Below are 23,121 nucleotides of genomic sequence, written 5' to 3' on the forward strand. Positions count from 1 at the left end.
CATCGAGGTTACGAGTTATAAAAACGGGACAGCAACATACAGCTGGCGTGAGCTCTGGCTGATTCCCGTTGAGCTGGCTAACAACATGGTGAGAGGGCCAGGCCCCGAGGAGGGAGTGTTTCATGGATAACTAAAGGTAATACCAGGCTAACAAAGGGCAAAAAGGCAAAATGAAGCAAATTCTAACCAGCCTGTCGTATCTCACCACCCCATGAGGTTTAAGCTTCATTCTGAGCACTGCTCAGAATTGGCATCCAAAACTGACAGAGATCCTCCTCACTGAAAAAGGTTCCAGGGATGACCAAAGTTAATCTGCTATTTTCGTGATTTTTACCATTTTATGGATTCATGTGGATAATGCACGCCTGATCACTAATACAAAGAATAGTTAACCAAATTGATTTTTTTCCATAAAATATCAAACTGTAAAATAAGCAGTCAAAGATTACAGCTGTTATAGGCAGGCATGGGAGTAAAGCAACAGACAAAAAGACACACACTGTAATATCTCTGCATCAGAAAGGCAAGTTACCTGATTGCTGGGGTCCCAGGGGACAGACAGTGGCACTTCAGTTTGTTTACATGAAATGATATATTTTCTGAAAGAAAAACAATAGGATTTTCAAATTCTATAAAGAGATCTGTAAATATTTAATTTGTTCAGTTCAAAGTCCTAACCATTTGGGGGGAATTACAGCTGATTACACACTGTTCTTATCCAGCATTCCATGATCCTTATTATCATTTACAGATTCCTGGTATATTATGACCTCAGTCCCTTCGGGACTCTTTGAGCACGTAGGCCTGTTCTCAAACCTTAAGTGTCGGTCTTGGCTCCGTGGTAGCACTCTTGCCTCTGCGTCAGAAAGTCGTGTGTTCAAGCCCGCCCCCAGTGATTTGAGCACATAAACCTAGGCTGACACTGCAGTGCAGTGCTGAGTGCCATGTGACCTCTCAGGTAGATGTAAAAAGATCACTATCTGAAGTAGAGCAGGGCAGTTCCCCACTGTCCTGGCCAAAAACAGATTATCTAGTTTTAGCTGGTCATTTAACTCATTGCTGTTTGTGGGACCTTGCTGTGCACAAATTGACTACTGTTTTCCAACAGTGACAACACTTCAAAAGGTGCAATATAAATGCAAGTTCTTTCTTAAGTGTGGAATGCAAGATTACACCGAAAAACCCAACATCATGGCTAAGCATCGCAGACTGAATCTGATCCTAACCACAGCTTTTCAGATCTTTCGCTCAAGACCTTGATACCATGAAAGTGCACCAGCCTCATCTGGTCGGTGTGTGCCATCTGAACTCAAATGGGGAAATTCAAAAAGCCCACGTTGCTCATCTGAGATCCTGGTGAAACTCTGCCCAAAGGATCGTGCAAGGAAATCTCACCCCAAAACAAAAATGTTACATGTAAACATTATTTTGAATTAATTTTCTATAGACAGGACTTTGCCAGAAGGCAAGTGGCACCTCCATCACTGAAGTTACAAGAACCTGCACTTAAGTGTGACGATATTTCTGTTTTAACGTGTATTTGCTGCACTTACACAAAGGTGGAGAGGGACTTTTGGGATTCCTCCTGATTAGAGCAGCTTTACTCTTTACATTACTCACAGCAAACCTGATCAAATCTTCCCGATTCCCATAGGAGGACGCACATTGTGGCCCAAGAGGCATCATATTTACACAGCTAGTGGACCTCGACCGATTAGACGACAACAACAACAACATCAACCTGCATTTATATAGCGACTTTAACGTAGGAAAATAGCCCATGGAACTTTGTGAATTCAATGTGCACATTAGGCTGTCAGGCATTGAATGGTATCAGTGGGAACCCCCTTGGATTCTGTTTATAGTACAGTGCTTGTGGTGAGGTTGCTGTGGTCAGTACAAAGCAAAATCAGAGAGTGTGCTAGCAGCTGGCCAAGTTTATTTGCATCACAGGTGCCATTAACAAGTGTCAGTATGTTTTAACGAGGTATGCTATGATGCTTTCTAGTTGGTTGGCAACACATGCTTTGCATAAAACATCAATATCCAATGGTAATTTTCTAGAGGGTTCACAGAGTGAATCATGGTGTAAAGTTACATCCTGCCGCAGTGTTGAACTGAAGAATGTGTGCAAGAATCGCTGTGATGTCTGTCTCTGCTGCTCTGTAAAAGCACTCACTGAATCAAAGGGCTAGAGTGTTTAAGTTTACTGACCTGTCGAGTCGTATTTTCTTCCGCGCACTTGCTTCACGATATCTTCTTTCTCCATCCTGTTGGGGAAACACAAGCAGTGTTACAGAAATAATCTACTTACAGTAGAATCCTCTTGTAGTGACTCTGGCATCTTGTGCATCCCCCCCACCTCCCAATCATTGGCAGCCGTGCCTTCAGCTTTGTAGACCTCATGCTCTGGAATTCCCATCCTAAACCCCTCCAATTCTTCTTCCTCTGCTCCAAAACCAGCTCTTTGGCCAAGCTTTTGGTTACCCCTGCTAACATCTCCTTTGGCTTGGCATCCAATTTTTTGATTAGGCCTCTGCGAAGCACTTTATTCTATGTTAAAGGCACTATATAAATGCAGGCAATAGTAGGCAATTATAATCACTGTTTGAAATGATCATGTGGAACCATGTTAAGCAGGACTCTGTACTTTTACCAGCGCTTGTAATGATCAGTAAAGGTTACATAGAATATACAGCACAGAAACAGGCCAGTCAGCCCAACTAGTCTATGCTGGTCATTGCCGAGCTGTCCATTTGATTGATCTGCAACAATAGTTATGTAACAACGGGAGGATGATAAGATTGGATTAGCAGAGTTCAATATTTGTTATCTGATCAATACAAAATGTAACTTCAGCTTGTGTATCCCCCACTCCCTTCGCCCCACTATTGGCGACTGTGCGTTAAGCTGTTTAGGGCCCAAGCTCTGTTCTCCCCTCTTAAAGGCAATGACTCATGCTGGGATACATTTCAAAAGTTGGCCACCTTCCAATGCCTTACCCAGAACAGGATTCTTCATTCCCAGAGCCGAACTGTGAGGGTTTATGGGCTAGTGAACCATGGGGGCTGGGTGCCACAGCAGAGACTGATCCCGGTCACACACAAGCACTTTCTAACACAGGTCACTGGATAACAATCAGGAGCAGGAACTGATCATTTTCTCCTCCTTAGGGACACTGAAGCAAATTGTAGGATCCCGCACCACTGCCCTGCCTGAGATTAACTAACTCAGCAGAGACCAGAGGGGATTTGGGACCGTTCTGCTTTTTACAAGCTCAGTATCGAACTATGATGTGCATTCACCCACTGAGCCCTTGGGGAAGCTCAAGATGCCAATTTATCAGTTCGGATGGGCTAGCTATTTGCTCCTTTACTTACACCAACTAGTTTAGTCCACAGTAGTTAAATTTTCTGTTAATCTTGAGCTAACGACCAATTAGAAAATATTCCACTACAAACTGCCTACACCAAGCTCAAGGTCAGAAGAAACTACTTTAGTGACAAAACAATTTAATCCAGTTTTACTACTAGTCAAAGTTTATCAAATAATGTTTCCTTGTATACCTCTTACACAAGGGAAACTAATTCCTTATCAATCGACCACGTCATCTAATCTTACAGCTGTCAACTATAATTAGGATTTTGGTTACTAGTTATTTATAAACCTTAAAACTAGTTACTAGTTATCAATAAACTTGATATTTAAATGACTCCCATCAGCAAAAAATGTACAAATTTCTAATTAATGACAACCACAGGACCTGTACGGGTTCTGTACAGCACGGTACAGGATCAACGGGCAGCCAGTGGAACTTACCACTATTACTGGAATGATTTGCAATGAAACAACAACTTGTATTCATATAGCACCTTTAACGTAGTGCAACATCCCAAGGCGTATCAAAAAAATTTGACACCGAGCCACATAAGGAGATATTAGGAAAGGCGGGGCCACAGAAGTAGGTTTTAAGGAGCGTCTTAAAGGAAGAGAGAGATATAGAAGGGCGGAGAGGTTTAGGGAGGGAATTCCAGAGCTTAGGGCCTAGGCAGCTAAAGGCACAGCCACCAATGGCGGAGCGATTATAATCGGGGATGCACAAGAGGCCAGAATTGGAGAAGTGCAGATATCTCGGAGGGTTGTAGGGCTGGAGGAGATTACAGAGATAGGGCAAAGCCTGGGAGGGATTTGAAAACAAGGATGAGAATTTTAGAGTCTTAACAAGTTACATAAATGCCAGACCAAGTAAGGATGGCAGGTTTCCTTCCCACAAGAACATTAGTGAACCAGTTGGATTTTTACAGCAATCCAACAGCTTCATGGTCACTTTTACTTAGTTCCAGATTTTTCTGAAAAGGAATTCAAATTCTCAAACTGCTCTGGTGAATTTGAACTCATGTCTTCTGGATCATTAGTCCAGTAACATAACCACTAGACTACAGCACCCTGCAGCAATCAGTACAGACCAGTGACTGAACTTTTCCCATCTGCTTAGCATAATTAAAAACTCAAACCCAGCCAGCTCCATTTGCCTCTGTCTGATGTGATACTGACTCAGTCACATGTCTCCCAGGAAAATGGCTTGGTTTGCAGGCAGAGATGGAAAAGTGCGTTATCCATCTACAGAATAGAAAAGTTGTCAAATCGAGTACAGCTTGTATTCCTAAGCGACAGCATATTTAAGTGTAGAATGCACAGCGCTTACCCCTGGTTCCGGCTTGACTCGGGGGAACGTGCTGAGTTCTTTGTCTTTACCCAGCACAACAAAGGTCATAAAGGCACTGTTGATGTGCGTCTTCCTATCCCAGTCTTCCTGGTGGTAGGCTTCTGCACAGACACCAACTTCAAAGCTGAAAAACACCACAGTAATTTAGAAAGCATCTTAAAGAAAGAAAGGATCTTCACTGAGTTTATTCTAATTTTAAGAAATAAAACACACATGTTTATACTTACAAATAACCACGATCACTCAATACTGTACTGGGCTTTCCCATCAGCACTATGCTTCGAAACATACTAATTGCTAAAAAAATTTATCATAGGTTTAAAGTTTAATTTCTCAAATTTTCCACATTATTGCAATGACAATCCCTTTTGTCTCTCCTCCCCCATCCCCCAGGTATAGTTAGTGCTGCTATTTCACCATATTATGTTACAGAAGCCATTACCATTATCCTCCCCCGACGCCCGCCCACCCCCATCCAGATCTCTTCTACCTTCCTCTCCTGAAGGCACAAATGCTGGAATACAATTCCACAGCTGCTGACAACCTCTAGTTGTGATGAAATAACTCTGTGTTCTGGCATTTGTATTGTTGTTGTTGTTGTACTTGTTAATGTCTGGAATGTTCCACCGGTGTAACCACTAATGCTCCTCCCTAGCCCCGCCCCTCTTCTGGAATGTTCTACCAAGGGCTGGGTTGGTGATGAATGATGGTTGCCCTGTGTTAACTTGATGCCATGTTCTTACTTAATAAAAGCCTTTAGTTTTAAGCTTTAACCTCATGGATTCAGGCAGTTATTTGGCACATCAATTTTATTAAGTAACAACTTTTGGAAGATGGATCGATTTTTGAAACTAGAGCGTCTGGATATCGATCCCCATTCGGCAGACGCGTCGAAGAAATTTACGCATTGGCTTCGATGTTTTGAACACTTCATCGCATCGGTCGATTCGACGGTTAACAAGTTGGGTCTTCTAACCAACTTGGTAAGTCATCAAACTTACTCGATAATTGAAGATATTACTACATATGAAGAGGCCCTCGCAGCCCTTAAGGCCCAGTACCTTAAGTCGGTTAACGAAGTATACGCCAGGTATCTTTTGTCTACTCGCAGGCAATTACCCGAGGAATCTCTGGACGATTTCCTGCAGGACCTTAAGGCTTTGGCTAAGGATTGTAACTACAAGGCTGTCTCTGCCATAGTGTATCAGGAAAAAGCCATCCGCGATTCTTTCATATCTGGCCTCCGATCTAATTATATTAGACAGAGACTCCTCGAGAATGACTCATTAGTTTTAAAGACGGTCGTCACTACTGCTCGATCGTTAGATGTAGCCCAGAAGAATTTAGAAGTGTATGCATCAGCCCATGCGTCTCTCTCAGTCTCGTGTATTCCGAGTATGGAGGCATCCATAACACCAAAGGAGCCTCCACTTAATCCTATTGTTGCGGCTGTACCCCATGGGTCTAAGTGTTATTTTTGTGGCCAATCTAAGCACCCCAGGCAAAGATGCCTAGCCAGAGAGGCTACTTGTTTTAAATGTAAGAAACGGGGACATTTTAGTAAAGTGTGTAAGGGTAATCCTGTGCCCGATGTCTTCTCTGCTGCCGCCCATCGTTTTACTCTAGCCTCGGCTACGGTTGACCAGACCATACCGTGCTCCTTGTCAAAATCTATGATGGACATCAAGATTAATGGTCGTCCTACTGGGTGTTTGATAGACTGTGGCAGTACTGAAAGTTTTATACACCCCAACCTTGTTAACTCCTGTTCATTGAAGGTGTATCCTACTCAAAGTGAAATTGTGATGGCGTCCAAGTCCCTTACTTCGGAGGTAACTGGATATTGTAAAGTCACATTGACCGTTAAGGATACGGAGTGTAAGGACTTTAAACTCCTCATATTACCTCAGTTGTGTGTGAACTTAATTTTAGGCTTGGACTTCCAGTGTCAGCATGAGAGCGTTACCCTTAAGTATGGTGGATCTCAGCCTCCACTCACAGACTGCGGCCTTTCTACTTTAAAAGTAAGTCCGCCTTCTTTGTTCGCGAACCTTGCTCCTAATTGTAGACCTATAGCGACTAAGAGTCGACGGTATAGTTCAGAAGATAAAACATTTATAAAAGAGGAAGTGGAAAGGCTTCAACGGGAGGGAATCATCGAACACAGTAATAGCCCGTGGCGTGCCCAGGTGGTGGTGGTAAAAACTAATGAAAAGAAAAGACTTGTGGTCGATTATAGCCAGACTATAAACTTGTATACCCAATTAGACGCCTATCCTTTGCCTCGTATTTCTGAGATGGTGAACCAGATAGCTCAGTACCGCGTGTTCTCCACCATTGATTTAAAGTCTGCCTACCATCAACTCCCCATTAAAATAGAAGACCGACCTTATACGGCCTTCGAAGCTAATGGGCGCCTGTACCAATTCCTTAGGGTGCCCTTTGGAGTGACGAATGGGGTATCCGTCTTCCAACGGGAGATGGATCGTATGATGGATGAATACGCGTGGGAAGCAACATTCCCGTACCTGGACAATGTTACTATCTGTGGGCGCGACCAACGGGAGCATGATCGAAATCTCGCGAAGTTCCTAGAGACTGCAAAGAGGTTAAACCTGACCTACAACGAAAACAAGTGTACCTTCAATACTACACGTTTGTGTATTCTTGGTTGCGTTGTGGAGAATGGGGTAATCGGGCCAGATCCTGAAAGATTACGCCCACTTAAGGAATTACCTTTACCTCACACTGTAAAAGCTTTAAGAAGGTGTCTGGGATTCTTCTCGTACTATGCCCAGTGGGTGGCTAACTACTCAGATAAAGTCCGACCTCTTATTAAGTCGATGTCTTTTCCGCTATCGGCGGAAGCTCAAGCAGCTTTCCTTAATATCAAACGGGACATTGAGAAGGCAGTGGTATGTGCCGTGGATGAGAAGATCCCTTTTCAAGTGGAAAGTGATGCATCTGATTTTGCGTTGGCAGCAACTCTTAACCAAGCTGGTAGACCAGTAGCTTTCTTCTCTCGTACATTGCAAGGACCAGAAGTTCGACATTCTTCAGTGGAAAAGGAGGCACAGGCGATTATAGAAGCAGTCAGGTATTGGAGACATTATCTCGCTGGCCAACGTTTTACGCTCATTACTGACCAGCGATCCGTGGCCTTTATGTTCAACACTAAGCAGAGAGGCAAGATCAAAAATGATAAGATTTTAAGATGGCGAATAGATCTGTCAACATATGACTATGATATTCAGTACAGGCCTGGAGTATTTAATGAGCCATCGGATGCTTTGTCACGAGGAGTATGTGCTAGTCTAGGTATAGATAAGCTTCAAAGTCTCCACGATGCACTCTGCCACCCTGGGGTTACCAGAATGAACCACTTCATTAAGTCCCACAAACTACCCTACTCTATTGAGGAGGTCCGGACAATGACCAGAACCTGTCGTGTTTGTGCTGAATGCAAACCCCGCTTCTATAAGCCGTCTGAGCCAGCTCATCTTATTAAAGCAACTCGACCATTTGAGCGTTTGAGTCTCGATTTTAAAGGTCCCCTTCCATCGAGCGACCGTAATGTCTATTTTCTTAATATTATAGACGAGTACTCTCGGTTCCCTTTTGTTATCCCCTGTCCGGATGTGACTAGTGCTGTTGTAATTAAATGCCTCTGCCAACTGTTTTCCTTGTTTGGCATGCCTAACTATATACATAAGTGATTGGGGTTCTTCCTTTATGAGCGAAGATATGCAACAGTTTTTGCTATCGAAAGGGATTGCAACGAGTAGAACTACCAGCTATAACCCTCGTGGTAATGGGCAGGTCGAGAAAGAAAATGCGACAGTGTGGAAGGCTATCGTACTGTCTCTGAAGTCGTGAGGCCTGCTGACCTCTCGCTGGCAGGATGTCCTGCCAGACGTGCTGCATTCCATAAGGTCTCTTTTGTGTACAGCGACGAATGCCACCCCTCGTGAAAGGATGTTTAGTTTTCCAAGAAAAGCTACTAATGGAGTAATGTTACCCACATGGCTGATGACCACGGGCCCTGTGTTGTTGCGCAGACATGTGAGAGGCCACAAGACTGATCCACTGGTGGAGGAAGTACAACTCCTCCATGCTAATCCCCAGTATGTGTATATTCAATATCCGGATGGGCGAGAGGATACGGTCTCTATTAAAGATCTTGCACCTGCTGGAGCTCGAAAAGAGTTCGACTCTGAGAGTAGAGTTTTCAATCGTGGTATTGGACCTTCAGAGACACAAACCCTCAGTGTGGAAAATACTGATGATTCTGGGAATTCGAATGAACCGGAGTTAGTACTCCGGGAGGAGCCTCAGCAAGAGTTACGTCGTTCCCGGAGGATTATCAGACCTCCTGACAGACTGAATCTATAGCAGGGGGTGAATGTGATGAAATAACTCTGTGTTCTGGCATTTGTATTGTTGTTGTACTTGTTAATGTCTGGAATGTTCCACCAGAGTAACCACTAATGCTCCTCCCTAGCCCCGCCCCTCTTCTGGAATGTTCTACTAAGGGCTGGGTCGGTGATGAATGATGGTTGCCCTGTGTTAACGTGATGGCATGTTCTTACTTAATAAAAGCCTTTAGTTTTAAGCTTTAACCTCATGGATTCAGGCAGTTATTTGGCACATCACTAGTACATCACGTAAGTTATTCTTCAGACAGCGAGCATTAGCAGACCATTCAACAATGATCAGTAACCTGTGTTTTGGTTTTGATTCCCCTCCCTAGCCCAAGGACACAAACTGGAGCTCCTTCATCCACTGCCCTGGCTGCCATCAGCTAGCTCAGTGCAAACCAAAGTTCAAGCCTGGGCCCTCATGGTCTGTACCGTGACCATTTACCCACTGATCCAACAAGAAGCCTAGATTTCCCTTGTGCAATGCTGTTGTACAGAAAGCGTAACATTTTTAACGCAGTAAAACATTTGCTGATAAAGCCACAGATAAGTTTTATCCTTCTTTCCACACACTGTTGCGCTGAGGAGCAGCTGAATACAGCAATTAAACTTCATAATAGGTACAGCCCTTGATAAGTGTTACTCCGTTGAGAATACAAGGCAACCTCACATAAAGCTGTGTTGTAATACAGCTCATCAGCTCTGTCCTTGAATAAAGGTTTGTTTTCCCCGCTTCTGATAAGACTTTTTTTATTTTGAAAGCAATGGAAAGATTGAATCCAAAGCAGGTTTTACCATGTAGGAAAACTGAAACGGTTTCATTAAATTTTGCAGCAAAATCATTTTCTGGCCATCAATCTTCAGGGGCCTCTTGTCACCAAAACCAATAACCTCCACCTTCTCTTACTCTGATTACACAGCAATTTAAGGAGCAGCCTGTAGAGTCAGGCAGTATAACATCCCTCATCAAACACACATTGATAACCATCTGTCTTATCAACTACAGCAGAGGGCAAGTTACACAAATGTTTTTCCAGCTATAAAAAGGAAATGTATTCTGAATCATTACAATCCAACTATTACAACAACAATAAAACAACTTGTATTTATGTAGCACCTTTACGTCAGTAAAACGTCCCAAGGCGCTTCACAGGAGTGTTTACACGTCAGGTTCCACACATACACTGACGACACCCAGCTCTACCTCACCACCACATCTCTCGACCCCTCCACTGTCTCTGATTTGTCACACTGCTTGCCTGACATCCAATACTGGATGAGCAGAAATTTCCAACAACTAGATATTGGGAAGACCGAAGCCACTGTCTTCATTCCCCACCACAAACTCCATTCCCTAGCCACCAACTCCATCCCTCCCCTTGGCAACTGTCTGACGCTGAATCACACTGTTCGCAACCTTGGTGTCATATTTGACCCAAGATGAGCTTCTGACCACATGTCCACTCCATCAGCAAGACCACCTCTTTCCACTTCCGTAACATCGCTCGAATCCGCCCCTGCCTCAGCTCATCTGCTGCAGAAATCCTCATCAATGCCTTTGCTATCTCTAGATTTGACTATTCCAACGCACTCCTGACCGGCCTCGCAGCTTCCACCCGCCATAAACTTGAGCTCATCCAAAACTCGGCTGCCCGTATCTTGCCCGGTCCAGCAACGCCTCAATTTTAAAATTCTCGTCCCTGTTTTCTAATCCCACTATGGCCTCACCCCTCCCTATCTCTGCAACCTTCTCCAGCCCTACAACCCTCCGAGGTTCTCTGTGCTCCTCCAATTCTGGCCTCTTGCGCACCCCTGACTTTAATCACTCCACCATTGGCTGTCTAGGCCCCAAGCTCTGCAATTCCTCCCTAAACCTCGTTGCCTCTCAATCTCTCTTTTCTCCTTTAACATGCTCCTTAATACCTACCTCTTTGACCAAGCTTTTGGTGATCTGCCCTAATACCTCCTTATGTGGCTCGGTGTCAAATTTTTAAAATAATACTCCTGTGCAGTGCCTTGGCACATTTTACTATGTTAAAGGCGCCATATAAATACAAGTTATTGTTGTTTTGTATTGTCTTTAAACTACACTATAGTTTAGTGTGGCTCTGACAGTATCAGACTGGCTGCAGCTCTAACTGCAGGAAGGTTTGGTTGTGAAGTTCATACTGATTATATCACATCACACCTGTACATTTTTCAAAACCTCTTAATCAATTACTGGTTTCTGATGGATGAAGATTTAATATTTCAGTTGGTGCACACCCCATGTTTTGAAGCTGGAGTTCATCATTCAACATTAAGACAAAAGGAATAACTTTTCAAAAAGACTTTTTAAGCTGTAATGGTTCCAAAAGTAGCAAATCATTTCATACTTTGCATTTGCACTGTTGGCAGGAACTTGGTTTGTTTGACAGGATTATAACTTTCATAACTATAGTCTGCTTGTGACTTCTTGGGGTTTTAAGTTTACAAGTTTTAAAAACACTTCCGTTGTGGTTTATTGGTTGGGCAGAACCCAGTGTTTCAGATTTGTAAGTTTGGCTGAAGCCTTGTTCTATATTAAATGTTAGCATGGTTTTCTGAATGCAGTCTGTTTCTAGAAAGTCGCTCCACCATTGGTGGCCGTGCCTTCAACTGCCGAGGAACTAAGTTCTGGAATTCCCTCCCTAAACCTCGCCGCTCCTCTACCGCTCTTTCCTCCTTTGAGACGCCCCTTAAAATCTATCTCTTTTGCCCTAATATCTCATGTGGCTCGGTGTCAATTTTTTTTTGATAACACACCTGTGAAGCACCTTGGGACGTTTTACTACATTAAAGGCACTATTTAAATGCAAGTTGTTGTTGTTGTGTCTTTTTTTAAACTACACTATAGTTTAGTGCAACTCTGACAGTATCAGACTGGCTACAGTTCTGTAATTCAACCTGTAAGTGCAGAAAGGGTTGGTCATAAAGTTAATACTGATTATGCTATCGCAGTTGTACATTTTTCAAAACATCCTTTAATTAATTATTGGTTTCTAATGTATGAAGATGTAGGCCTTCAAATTTGTTTGCCCCTGAAAACGAGCGTGGGGATCACAATGCGTGTTCGTCCTGTGCCCATTCAAAGGAATGCAACCAGCACGCGAACTTCATGCTACCTACTGATTAGTATGATTGAGTCGATCAGCCCAGCGCTGAATGTGCCGCTGAGTGGCTGAACGGTCAGCAGAGGGGCCCCAAGTTCGTGCGAGGCTAGCACCAATTAAAGCTAGCCTACACTTCTTAAAGGCAGTCTGCAACTCTTAAGGGGGAGGTGCATTCAGCCTGCAGCAGCTCATTGAACTGGCTGGGAAAGAAAATGAGGAGGAGAAAACAACAATAATGTCACAACAGGAGAGTGTGTGCCCAGGTTCTCGGATGCAGCACTAGAGGCCTTGCTGCAGGGGTAGACAGGAGGAGAGAGATGCTGTGTCCACAGAGAGCCAAGAGGCCCTCCAGACAAACAGGCAGAGTCCAATAGGAGCAGATAGCCTCTGTGGTGAATGCCAGCAGTTTAGCCCAGAGTACCTAAACGCAGCACAGGAAGTTGTTTAATGACCTCACACGAGTGGCCAAAGTCAGTGAATTCATCTTCCTCGGCCATATCCCACTATCTGCACCACTAGCCTCACACACTGCTCAATGCACCACACCCCCATCACTCACCTACCAACAATCTCTACCAAATATGACTCATACCTGACGTTCATAGCTTCACCTCACCCTCACACAATTACCACTGCTACAAGCCACAAACCTCACAGCTTGCATATACAGTCAGCTATTCAACCATGGCAGGCATGTCACCCAAAAGCATTGCACCACACTCAATGACACACTTCCCTTTCTCTTGCAGGAAAAGGTGGTTTACAACCGGCATCAGCAGGACCTAACCGGCGGGGGCCAGGCGCGACTGCATGACCTCACTCCCATGGAGGGGATGGTGTTGGCCATTATTAGGAGGGGTAGCACTGGGCCTGTGGCCAGTGGCAAGGCTGAAAGAATAGGGGGTACGGTAGCATAGTGGTTATGTTACTGGGCTAGTAATACAGAGGCCTGAACTAATGATCGGGAGACATGAGTTTAAATTCAAATAACTAAGTAAATCTGGATTAAAAAGCTAGTATTAAGGGATATGGGCCAAAGGCAGGTATATAGAGTTAGGTCGCAGACCAGCCATGATCTCATTGAATGGTGGAACAAGCTCGAGGGGCTGAATGGCCTACTCCTGTTTCTATGTTCTGCAGGCTGCTCCAGAGTGGTCCAGGCAACGGAAGCATTGTTTAAGGACACCAGTAATCTGCTCTATCAGATTCCATATGGCAGCATGCCTCTCATTGTATGCATGCTGCCTACATGTGGTTGGGTTGGGTAGCAGAGTCGTGAGCCAGGTGGTCAGCGGATAGCCCTCGTCACCCATTAGCCACCCTCTGATTTGTCGTGGTGGCTCAAAGACTGAAGGAACAGTGGACTGGTGCAGAATAAAAGCATCATGACTGTTGCCAGGATACCGGGCATTCACCATCATTACGTGCTCAGCGAGTGGTAACCTTCGCGGTTGGGTAACATCTCAGCATCTCACCAGCAAAGCCACTTGTGTGTAGTCGATGGTGACCTGCACCACGAGGAAGCCTGCTATCGTGTCAAAGCCACGTGCAAGCTCCAGCTGCTTCTCCCTGAAGTCCCCTTTTCTGGCATAAAGAACTTCTGTCACCTCTCTTATGCAGCAGTGGACGGCAAACTGGGAGATGTTAGATGCTCCAGCCTGGAAGGATCCCGATGCAAGGAAATTCAGGGCCACGGTCACTTTCAGAGCCACTGGCAGCGCTGTCCTTGCCCTGGTGAGAGGCTGCAGGTCTGGTTGCAAGAGGTGGCAGAGTTCTGTGAGCACCTCCTTCATAAAGCGCAGATACCTCACACACTGCTCCTGGCTCAGGCTGAAGTAAGGTGCGTAGGTCCTCCTGCCGAGAGCCCTTCTCCTCCTCCTCTGCCCGTTGCGAGCAACTTGTCCTCTTCTTTGCTGCCTCTGCTCGATCTCCCGGTCGTGCTGCAGGCCGCGGGGGGGGGGGGGGGGGATGATAAATAGAGCACCCATGACTGGGAGCAAGCGGTGTGACCAGAACCCTCGAAGTCAGAACTAAGGCCTTCTCCACTTGCAGCACCCACTCCCCGTCACCTCACCAACTTTAAACAACTCTGGAAAGCTTCAAACAGTTCCACAAAATTACACAGCGCCATTAGAAATTAATCAGCAACTAGCCTTAGAGTGATTGCTGATCCCTTTAAATATCGCTGGTTGGGGGCTGGGGGGGGGTGGTCCTTGTTGCTGCTGAATGCATGTTCAGCTGAGCGAGGTTTAGAGAGGGCGTTAGCTTCAGTGTTGAGGACGTAAATTACAGCGCTGGCATCAAATCAGCATTGCACATTGATTGACGTCACAAACTGCCTACTCAACATACTACCGGCACACACTCCTAACGCCCGTCCAACCGCCCTCAACAAAATGGCGGCCGACGCAGCATGCACCAGAAGTGAGCGCGTGCGGTGCGGACGCCATTTTCGGCACAAAACTGCACCCACAGCGCCAAAAAAATCAGGCACTGGGGAGCCAAATTTCTAGTCTGTTATATTTGAATTGGTGCATGTCCCATGTTTTGAAGCTGGAGTTAATGTTGAATGATGAAGACAAAAAGAATAACCTTTCAAAAATACTTTTAAGCTGCAATGATACCAAAAGTAGCAAATCACTTCATAATTTGCATTTGCACAGTTGGGAGGAACTTGGTTTGTTTGACGCGATTATAACTTTCATAACAATAGTCTGCTTGTGACTTCTCGTGGTTTTAAGATTGCAATGTACAGAGTTTTAAAAACACTTCCGTTGTGGTTTATTTGTTGGGCTGGACCCAGTTTTTCAGATTTGTAAATGTGGCTGAAGTCTGGCTCTATATCACAATGTTAGTATGGTTTTCTAAATGCAGTCAGTTTCTAGAAAAGTCGCTCCACCATTGGCGGTCGTGCCTTCAGCTGCCCAGGCCCTAAGCTTTGGAATTCCCTCCGTAAACCTCTCCGCCTCTCTATCTCCTTTAAGACGTTCCTTAAAACCTACTTCTTTCTGCCCCAATATCTCCTTATGAGATTCGGTGCAAAATTTTGTTTGATAACACTCCTGTGAGCCACCTTGGGATGTTTAAGACACTGTATAAAATGCAAGATGCTGCTGTTTTGTATTTTCTTAAACTACACTATAGGATTGATTGTGAAGTTCATACTGATTATATCCTTTAATTATTGGTTCCTGATGAAGATGTAGGCCTAGAAATTTGTTTGCCCCGGAAAATGGGCATGGGGATCGCAATGCGCGATCACCCCACGCCCGTTCAAACGAATGTAGGCAGCACACAAAATTCGTACTGCCTGCTGATTAGCATGATTGCGGCATTCAGCCCAGCACTGAAAACACTGCGGAGTGGCTGAATGCTCAGCAGGGGGTCCCAAGTTCACGCAAAGCAAGCACCAATTAAAGCTAGCCTGCACTTCTTAGAGGTAGTCTGCAACTCTTAAGGGGGAGGTGCATTCAGCCTGCAGCAGCTCATTGAACTGGCTGGGAAAGAGAATGAGAGGAGGAGAAAACAACAATTGTGTCACAACGGGAGAGTGTGCGCCAAGGTTCTCGGATGCAGCACTAGAGGCCTTGGTGCAGGGGTGGACAGGAGGAGAGAGGTGCTGTGTCCACAGGGGGCCAGGAGGCCCTCCAGACAAATTTGCAAATTCCAATAGCAGCAGATAGCCACTGTGGTGAATGCCAGCAGTTTAGCCCTGACAGCTTAAACGCAGTGCAGGAAGGAGTTTAATGACCTCACGAGTGGTCAAAGTCAGTGAATTAATCTTCCTCGGCCATATCCCACCATCTGCACTACTAGTCTCACACACTGCTCAATGCACCACACCCCCATCACTCACCTACCAACAATCTCCACTAAACACGACTCATACCTCACGTTCGTAGCTTCACCTCACCCTCTTACCACTGCTGCAAGCCTCAAATCCACATCTCACAGCTTGCATACACTGTCAGCAATTCAACCATGGCAGGCATGACACCCAAACACATTGCACCACACTCAATGACACACTTCCCTTTCTCTTGCAGGAAAAGATGGTTTACAACCGGCACCAGCAGTACCTAACCGGCGTGGGACAGGCACACCTGCATGACCTCACCCCTGTGGAGGGGATGGTGCTGGCCATTATTAGGAGGGGTATCACTCGGCCTGTGGCCAGCGGCAAGGCTGAAAGAATAGGGGGTACGGTAGCATAGTGGTTATGTTGCTTGCTAGAAATACAGCAGCCTGGACTAATGATCTGGAGACATGAGATTAAATTCAAATAATTAAATAAATCTGGAATAAAAAGCTAGTATCAGTAATGTTGACAATGAAACCACTTTCGCGGGCTTTCCTTGCAGAGGCTGGTGTCGGGAACAGTGAGAGCGGAGACCCGGTGAATATTTGAACTCACTTTCGCGGGCTTTCCTTGCAGAGGCTGGTGTCGGGAACAGGTGAGAGCGGAGACCCGGTGAGTATTTGAACTCACTTTCGCGGGCTTTCCTTGCAGAGGCTTACCAATCTCAGAGTGCCGAGAGCGGGAGAGAGAAGTAAAAAGTAATCGACGTGTGACGTCACCAGAAAGCAGGTAAGTGATTGGTTGGTGAGTATTTCTCTTTCTCGTTTTTTCCAAACTTAAATCTTGTGGTTTATAGTTTCTAGGGTCTCTGTTGTGTAGCGGGGACTGCTGGCAAACAAGGGCCCTTGAGTATATTATTTAACTGCAGCGTAATTGGTGGGATTCATTTGATTTAATTTAATTTGAATTAAAGGGTAAGTCATGGCAGCGCAGCTGGCAGCCGTGGTATGCTCCTCCTGCGCTATGTGAGAAATCAGGGACACTTCCTGTGTCCCTGACGACCATGTGTGCGGGAAGTGTATCCAGCTGCAGCTACTGGCAGACCACATTGCGGCGCTGGAGCTGCGAATGGATACATACTGGAGCATTCGCGATGCTGAGGACGTCGTGGATATCACGTTTAATCAGTTGGTCACATCGCAGGTAAAGGCTGCACAGGCAGGAAGGGGATGGGTGACTGCCAGGCAGAGTAGTAGGCGCAGGCAGGTAGTGCAGGGGTCCCCCGTGACCATCCCCCTCTCAAACAGATATACCACTTTGGATATTGTTGAGGGAGATGGCGTATTGGGGGAAGGCAGCAGCAGCCAACTTCCTGGCACCAGGGGTGGTTCTGCTGCACAGGACGGGAGGAAAAAGAGTGGGAGAGCTATAGTGATAGGCGATTCTATTGTAAGGGGAATAGATAGGCGTTTCTGCGGCCACAAACGAGACTCCGGGATGGTATGTTGCCTCCCTGGTGCAAGGGTCAAGGATGTCTCGGATCGGCTACAGAGCATTTTGGAAGGGGAGGGTGAACAGCTAGTTGTCATGGTGCATATAGGTACCAACAATATAGGTAAAAACCAGGATGAGGTCCTAAAAGCTGAATATAGGGAGTTAGGAGGTAAATTTAAAAATAGGACCTCAAAAGGTAGTAATCTCAGGATTGCTACCAGTGCCACGTGCTAGTCAGAGTAGAAATAGAAGGATATTTCAGATGAATACGTGGCTAGAGGAATGGTGCAAGGGGGAGGGATTCAAATTCCTGGGACATTGGAACCGGTTCTGGGGGAGGTGGGACCAGTACAAAATGGATGGTTTGCAACCTGGGCAGGACTGGGACCGATGTCCTAGGGGGAGTGTTTGCTAGTGCTGTGGGAGAGGGTTTAAACTGAAATGGCAGGGGGTTGGGAACCTGTGCAGAGAGACAGAGGAAAGGGAAACGAGGATAGAAGCAAAAGACAGGAAGGAGAAAAGCAAAAGTGGCAGTCAGAGGAATCAAGGGTTTAAATCAAACATGGCCACAGTAAATAATAATTCTAAAAGGTCTAAGAGTTTTAAAAAAACAAGCCTTAAGGCTTTGTGTCTTAATGCGAGGAGCATTCGTAATAAGGTGGATGAATTAGCTGCACAAATAGATGTAAACGGATATATGATTGGGAATACGGAAACATGGCTCCAGGGTGACCAAGACTGGGAACTCAACATCCAGGGGTATTCAATATTCAGGAAAGACAGGCAAAAAGGAAAAAGAGGTGGGGTAGCATTGCTGGTTAAAGAGGAGATTAATACAATTGTAAGGAAGGATATTAGCTCTGATGATGTGGAATCTGTATGGGTAGAGCTGAGAAATACCAAGGGGCAGAAAACGTTAGTGGGAGTTGTATACAGACCCCCAAACAGTAATGCGGAGGTTGGGAATGGCATTAAATGGGAAATTAGAGATGCGTGCAATAAGGGCACAGCAGTTATCATGGGTGACTTTAATCTACATATAGATTGGTCTAACCAAATTAGTAACAATACTGTGGAGGAGGAATTCCTGGAGTGTATACGGGATGGTTTCCTGGACCAATATGTCGAGGAACCAACTAGAGATCAGGCCATCTTAGACTGGGTATTATGTAATGAGAAAGGAATAATTACCAATCTTGTTTTGCGAGGCCCCTTGGGGCGGAGCGATCATAATATGATAGAATTCTTCATTAAGATGGAGAGTGAAGTATTTGACTCAGAGACTAGGGTCCTGAATTTAAATAAAGGAAACTACGATGGTATGAGGTGCGAGTTGGGTAGGATTGATTGGGGAACATTACTTAAAGGGTTGACGGTGGATAGGCAATGGCAAACATTCAAAGATCGCATGGATGAACTACAGAATTTGTTCATCCCTGTTTGGCATAAAAATAAAACAAAAAGGGTGACTCAACCGTGGCTAACAAGGGAAATTAGGGATAGCATAAGATCCGAGGATAGGACATATAAATTGGCCAGAAAAAGCTGCAAACCTGAGGATTGGGAGCAGTTTAGGATTCAGCAAAGGAGGACAAAGGGATTAATTAAGAGGGGGAAAATAGAGTATGAGAGTAAGCTTTCAGGGAACATAAACACTGACTGTAAAAGCTTCTATAAATATGTGAAGAGAAAAAGATTGGTGAAGTCAAGCATAGGTCCTTTGCAGTCAGAATCAGGGGAATTTATAATGGGGAACAAAGAAATAGTAGACCAATTAAATACATACTTTGGTTCTGTCTTCACAAAGGAGGACACAAATAACCTCCCAGAGATGTCGGGGAACAGAGGGTCTAATGAGCGGGAGGAATTGAATGAAATCAGTATTTGTAGGGAAATGCTTTTAGGGAAATTGACGGGATTGAAGGCCGATAAATCCCCAGGGCCTGATAATCTACATCCTAGGGTACTTAAGGAAGTGACCCTAGAAATAGTAGATGCATTGCTGGTCATCTTCCAAAATTCTATAGACTCTGAAGCAGTTCCCATGGATTGGAGGGTAGCTAATGTTATACCACCTTGGGAATTATAGACCGGTAAGCCTGACATCGGTAGTGGGGAAAATGCTAGAGTCCATTATAAAAGATGTAATAGCAGAGCACTTGGAAAACAGTGACAGGATCGGACAAAGTCAACATGGATTTACAAAAGGTAAATCGTGCTTGACTAATCTACTGGAATTTTTTGAGGATGTAACTGGTAGAATAGATAAGGGAGAACCAGTGGATGTGGTGTATTTGGACTTTCAGAAGGCTTTCCATAAGGTCCCGCATAAGAGATTAGCGTGTAAAGTTAAGGCACATGGGATCGGGGGCAAGGTACTGACTTGGATAGAGAATTGGTTGGCAGACAGGAAGCAAAGAGTTGGAATAAACGGGTCTTTTTCCGAGTGGCAGGCAGTGATTAGTGGGGTACCGCAGGGATCGGTCCTAGGACCCCAGCTATTCACAATATATATTAATGATCTAGACGAGGGAACTAGATGTAATATCTCCAAGTTTGCAGATGACACAAAGCTGGGTGGGCGTGTGTGCTGTGAGGAGGATGCCGAGAAACTCCAGTATGATTTGGACAGGTCAGGTGATTATACTGCATCTGCCATGCATCTGCCCAATGTGGATATCCACTTTGGTGGCAAAAACAGGAAGGCAGATTATTATCTGAACGGTCATAGATTGGGAGAAGGGGAAGTACAACGAGACCTGGGTGTCCTTGTGCACCAGTCACTGAAGGTAAGCATGCAGGTGCAGCAGGCAGTTAAGGCGGCAAATGGTATGTTGGCCTTCGTAGCGAGAGGGTTCGAGTACAGGAACAAGGATGTCTTGCTGCAGTTGTACAGGGCCTTGGTGAGACCACACCTCGAGTATTGTGGTCGCCTTATCTGAGGAAGGATGTTCTTGCCATGGAGGGAGTGCAGCGAAGATTCACCAGACTGATACCTGGGATGGCAGGAATGGCGTATGAGGAGAGATTGGGTCGATTGGGCTTATACTCGCTGGAGTTTAGAAGAATGAGAGGGGATCTCATTGAAACTTATAAAATTCTAACAGTACTAGACAGACTAGATGCAGGAAGGATGTTCTTGATGGTCGTGGATTCCAGAACCAGGGGTCACAGTCTAAGGATAAGGGTTAAGCCATTTAGGACAGAGATGAGGAGGAATTTCTTCACCCAGAGAGTGGTGAACCTGCGGAATTCTCTACCACAGAAGGCAGTTGAGGCCAATTCATTAAATATATTCAAAAAGGAGTTAGATATATTTCTTAAGGCTAAAGGGATCAAGGGATATGGGGAGAAAGCAGGGACAGGGTACTGAGTTTGGATGATCAGCCATGATCTCATTGAATGGCGGAGCAGGCTTGAGGGGCCGAATGGCCTACTCCTGCTCCTATCTTCTATGTTTCTATGTTACTGGATTGTCGTAAAAACCCATCTGGTTCATAAATATCCTTTATGGAAGGAAATCTGCCATCCTTACCCGGTCTGGCCTATATGTGACTCCAGACCCACAGCAATGTTGTCGGCTCTTAACTGCCCTCTGAAATGGCCTAGCAAGCCACTCAGTTGTATTCAAGGCGGCGGCTCACTGCCACTTTCTCGAGGGCAATTGGGGATGGGCAATAAATGCTGGCCTTGCCGACGACGTCCACATCCCATGAATGAATGAACAAAAAAGTGCCGGTATTCTCATACATAATCCTCGTTCTCACATCCCACTTCCCCTTCATCCCACAATCTCTCCTTATTTACAAGCTACACATGGTGTGAGCATGCATCTTGTTTTCCCACCCCCACCCCTCCCCTCACAACAACCGTACCCTTGTGCCTTTCTCATTTGACACCCAAGAAATCCAACCTGGCCAGCCAGTGGTACAAGAAGAAGAGGGAGAGGAGAGTGATGAAGAAGAAGAAACACTATCACTCAGTCTGACACTCGCAGCCACCAGCTCAGATGCTGGCACTTCACGGACTTTAGAGGGTTCCCGAGAGGCGGGATCTGCACACGGTGAGTCACCGGACACGAGTGGGCTGCAGGCAGGGCTGGGAAAAAGGGTACCGCAGTTCTGCTGCAGAGGACTGAGATGAGGAATTCGAAGGGGCAGGCTTCAGAAGAACACTGATGGGTATGCCCAATGAAATGCTTGGTGCACTGGCAGGCCTGCCAGAAAGCTCGAGTACAATGTCAAGGAGCATGGAGGAGTCCGGCACCAACCTTGCACAGGGCTTTGGGCAGAGCTTGGAGCCCATGATTTCCAGCATGGAAGGGGTGGGCAGATCCATTAGCACACTTGTGGACCCAACCATGATGCAGCATCTGATGGCCGATGTCTCAGCTTCCATTGTAGCACAAGCAGCAGCCACCCAACATCTGAGTGCTGCAGTGGAAGCTCAGACTGAAGTCATGCAGGTTCAGCTTGCTGCCACCGTGGCTGTGTTTACCAGTGTGGAAAGGGGCTTGCGGGGTGTCACAGCAGTCCGGCAATCTGTCCTCCAACAGATTACTAGGATTGCTGACCTGCCGCCCCGGGGGAGTGGCAGTGGCTCCGAAGAGCACGAGCCCTGCTGTCCTCTCTCAGGATGACCGCATTCGTCCTCCCACTACTGCCACTCCGCTAGTGCCCTTGATATTGCCCGTCAGTCAGTCAGCCCGCCCAGACTGCTGAGGTGGTGCAGTCCGAATCGGCTCAAGGTCATCCTCCAAGACCATCTGCAATCTCTCTCACTGAAAGTCAGCAGCTTTCCACCAGCCATGCTGCAGCCACTGGGGTAGCACTGCATAACATCACTAGGATAGGCAAAGGCACACACAAGATAGTCACTAAGGGAATGCACAAGGGTAATTTGTCATGTAATATTGGATCGATTGACGTATAAAGTTGGATTGGAATGTTTCTTTTGTGGTGGCTTTTATTTCAGCATTGTGGCCAAAAGAACGCTGTGATGGTCAGTGACAGAGGGAATGTAATGTGTGGGGCTAATGTTGAATGGGGAATTGGGGTTGTGTTCACTGATACCGTAGTCGGTTGAGTCGATCACGGACAGCCCAAGCAGAAAGGGGCAGTCTGGATTGCCTCCTCCTTTCTGCTTCCTCCTCCTCAGCTGGTCGCCGTATACTGGATCACAAGCGAGGTTATGGCGCATGCAGCAGACCACGACGATTCTTGAGACAAGTTCTGGTGAGTGCTTACTGGTAATTACACAAACTAGGGTTGTATTCCCTGGAATTTAGGAGGTTAAGGGGTGATCTGATCGAAGTTTTCAAGATATTAAGGGGAATAGATAGGGTCAATAGAGAGAAACTATTTCCACTGGTTAGGGATTCTAGGGCTAAGGGGCAAAGTCTAAAAATTAGAGTTAGACCTTCAGGAGTGAAATTAGGAAACACTTCTACTCACAAAGGGTGCTAGAAGTTTGGAACTCTCTTCCGCAAACGGCTATTGATGCTAGATTGATTGTTAATTTTAAATCTGAGATTTATAGCTTTCTGTTAACCAA

At 45.6% G+C, this 23,121-nt stretch overlaps 1 protein-coding gene across 4 annotated transcripts in view; it reads right to left on the minus strand.

Moving 5' to 3' along the window:
* Positions 1-23,121, minus strand: part of acot11a (acyl-CoA thioesterase 11a) — a 101,193-nt gene that overhangs the window by 11,784 nt on the left and 66,288 nt on the right. For all 4 annotated transcript variants that reach the window (XM_085982490.1, XM_085982492.1, XM_085982491.1 and 1 more), the window contains 3 exons: positions 4,706-4,850; positions 2,215-2,270; positions 533-599 (listed from right to left, as the gene is read on the minus strand). In XM_085982490.1, coding sequence (XP_085838616.1) covers positions 533-599; positions 2,215-2,270; positions 4,706-4,850 — 268 coding nt within the window. The remainder of the gene's footprint in view (positions 1-532; positions 600-2,214; positions 2,271-4,705; positions 4,851-23,121) is intronic.

The sequence above is a fragment of the Somniosus microcephalus genome, chromosome 3 (assembly GCF_052327205.1).
Source record: "Somniosus microcephalus isolate GS21.2 chromosome 3, FLI_Smic_1.0, whole genome shotgun sequence".
NCBI classification, from domain to species: domain Eukaryota; kingdom Metazoa; phylum Chordata; class Chondrichthyes; order Squaliformes; family Somniosidae; genus Somniosus; species Somniosus microcephalus.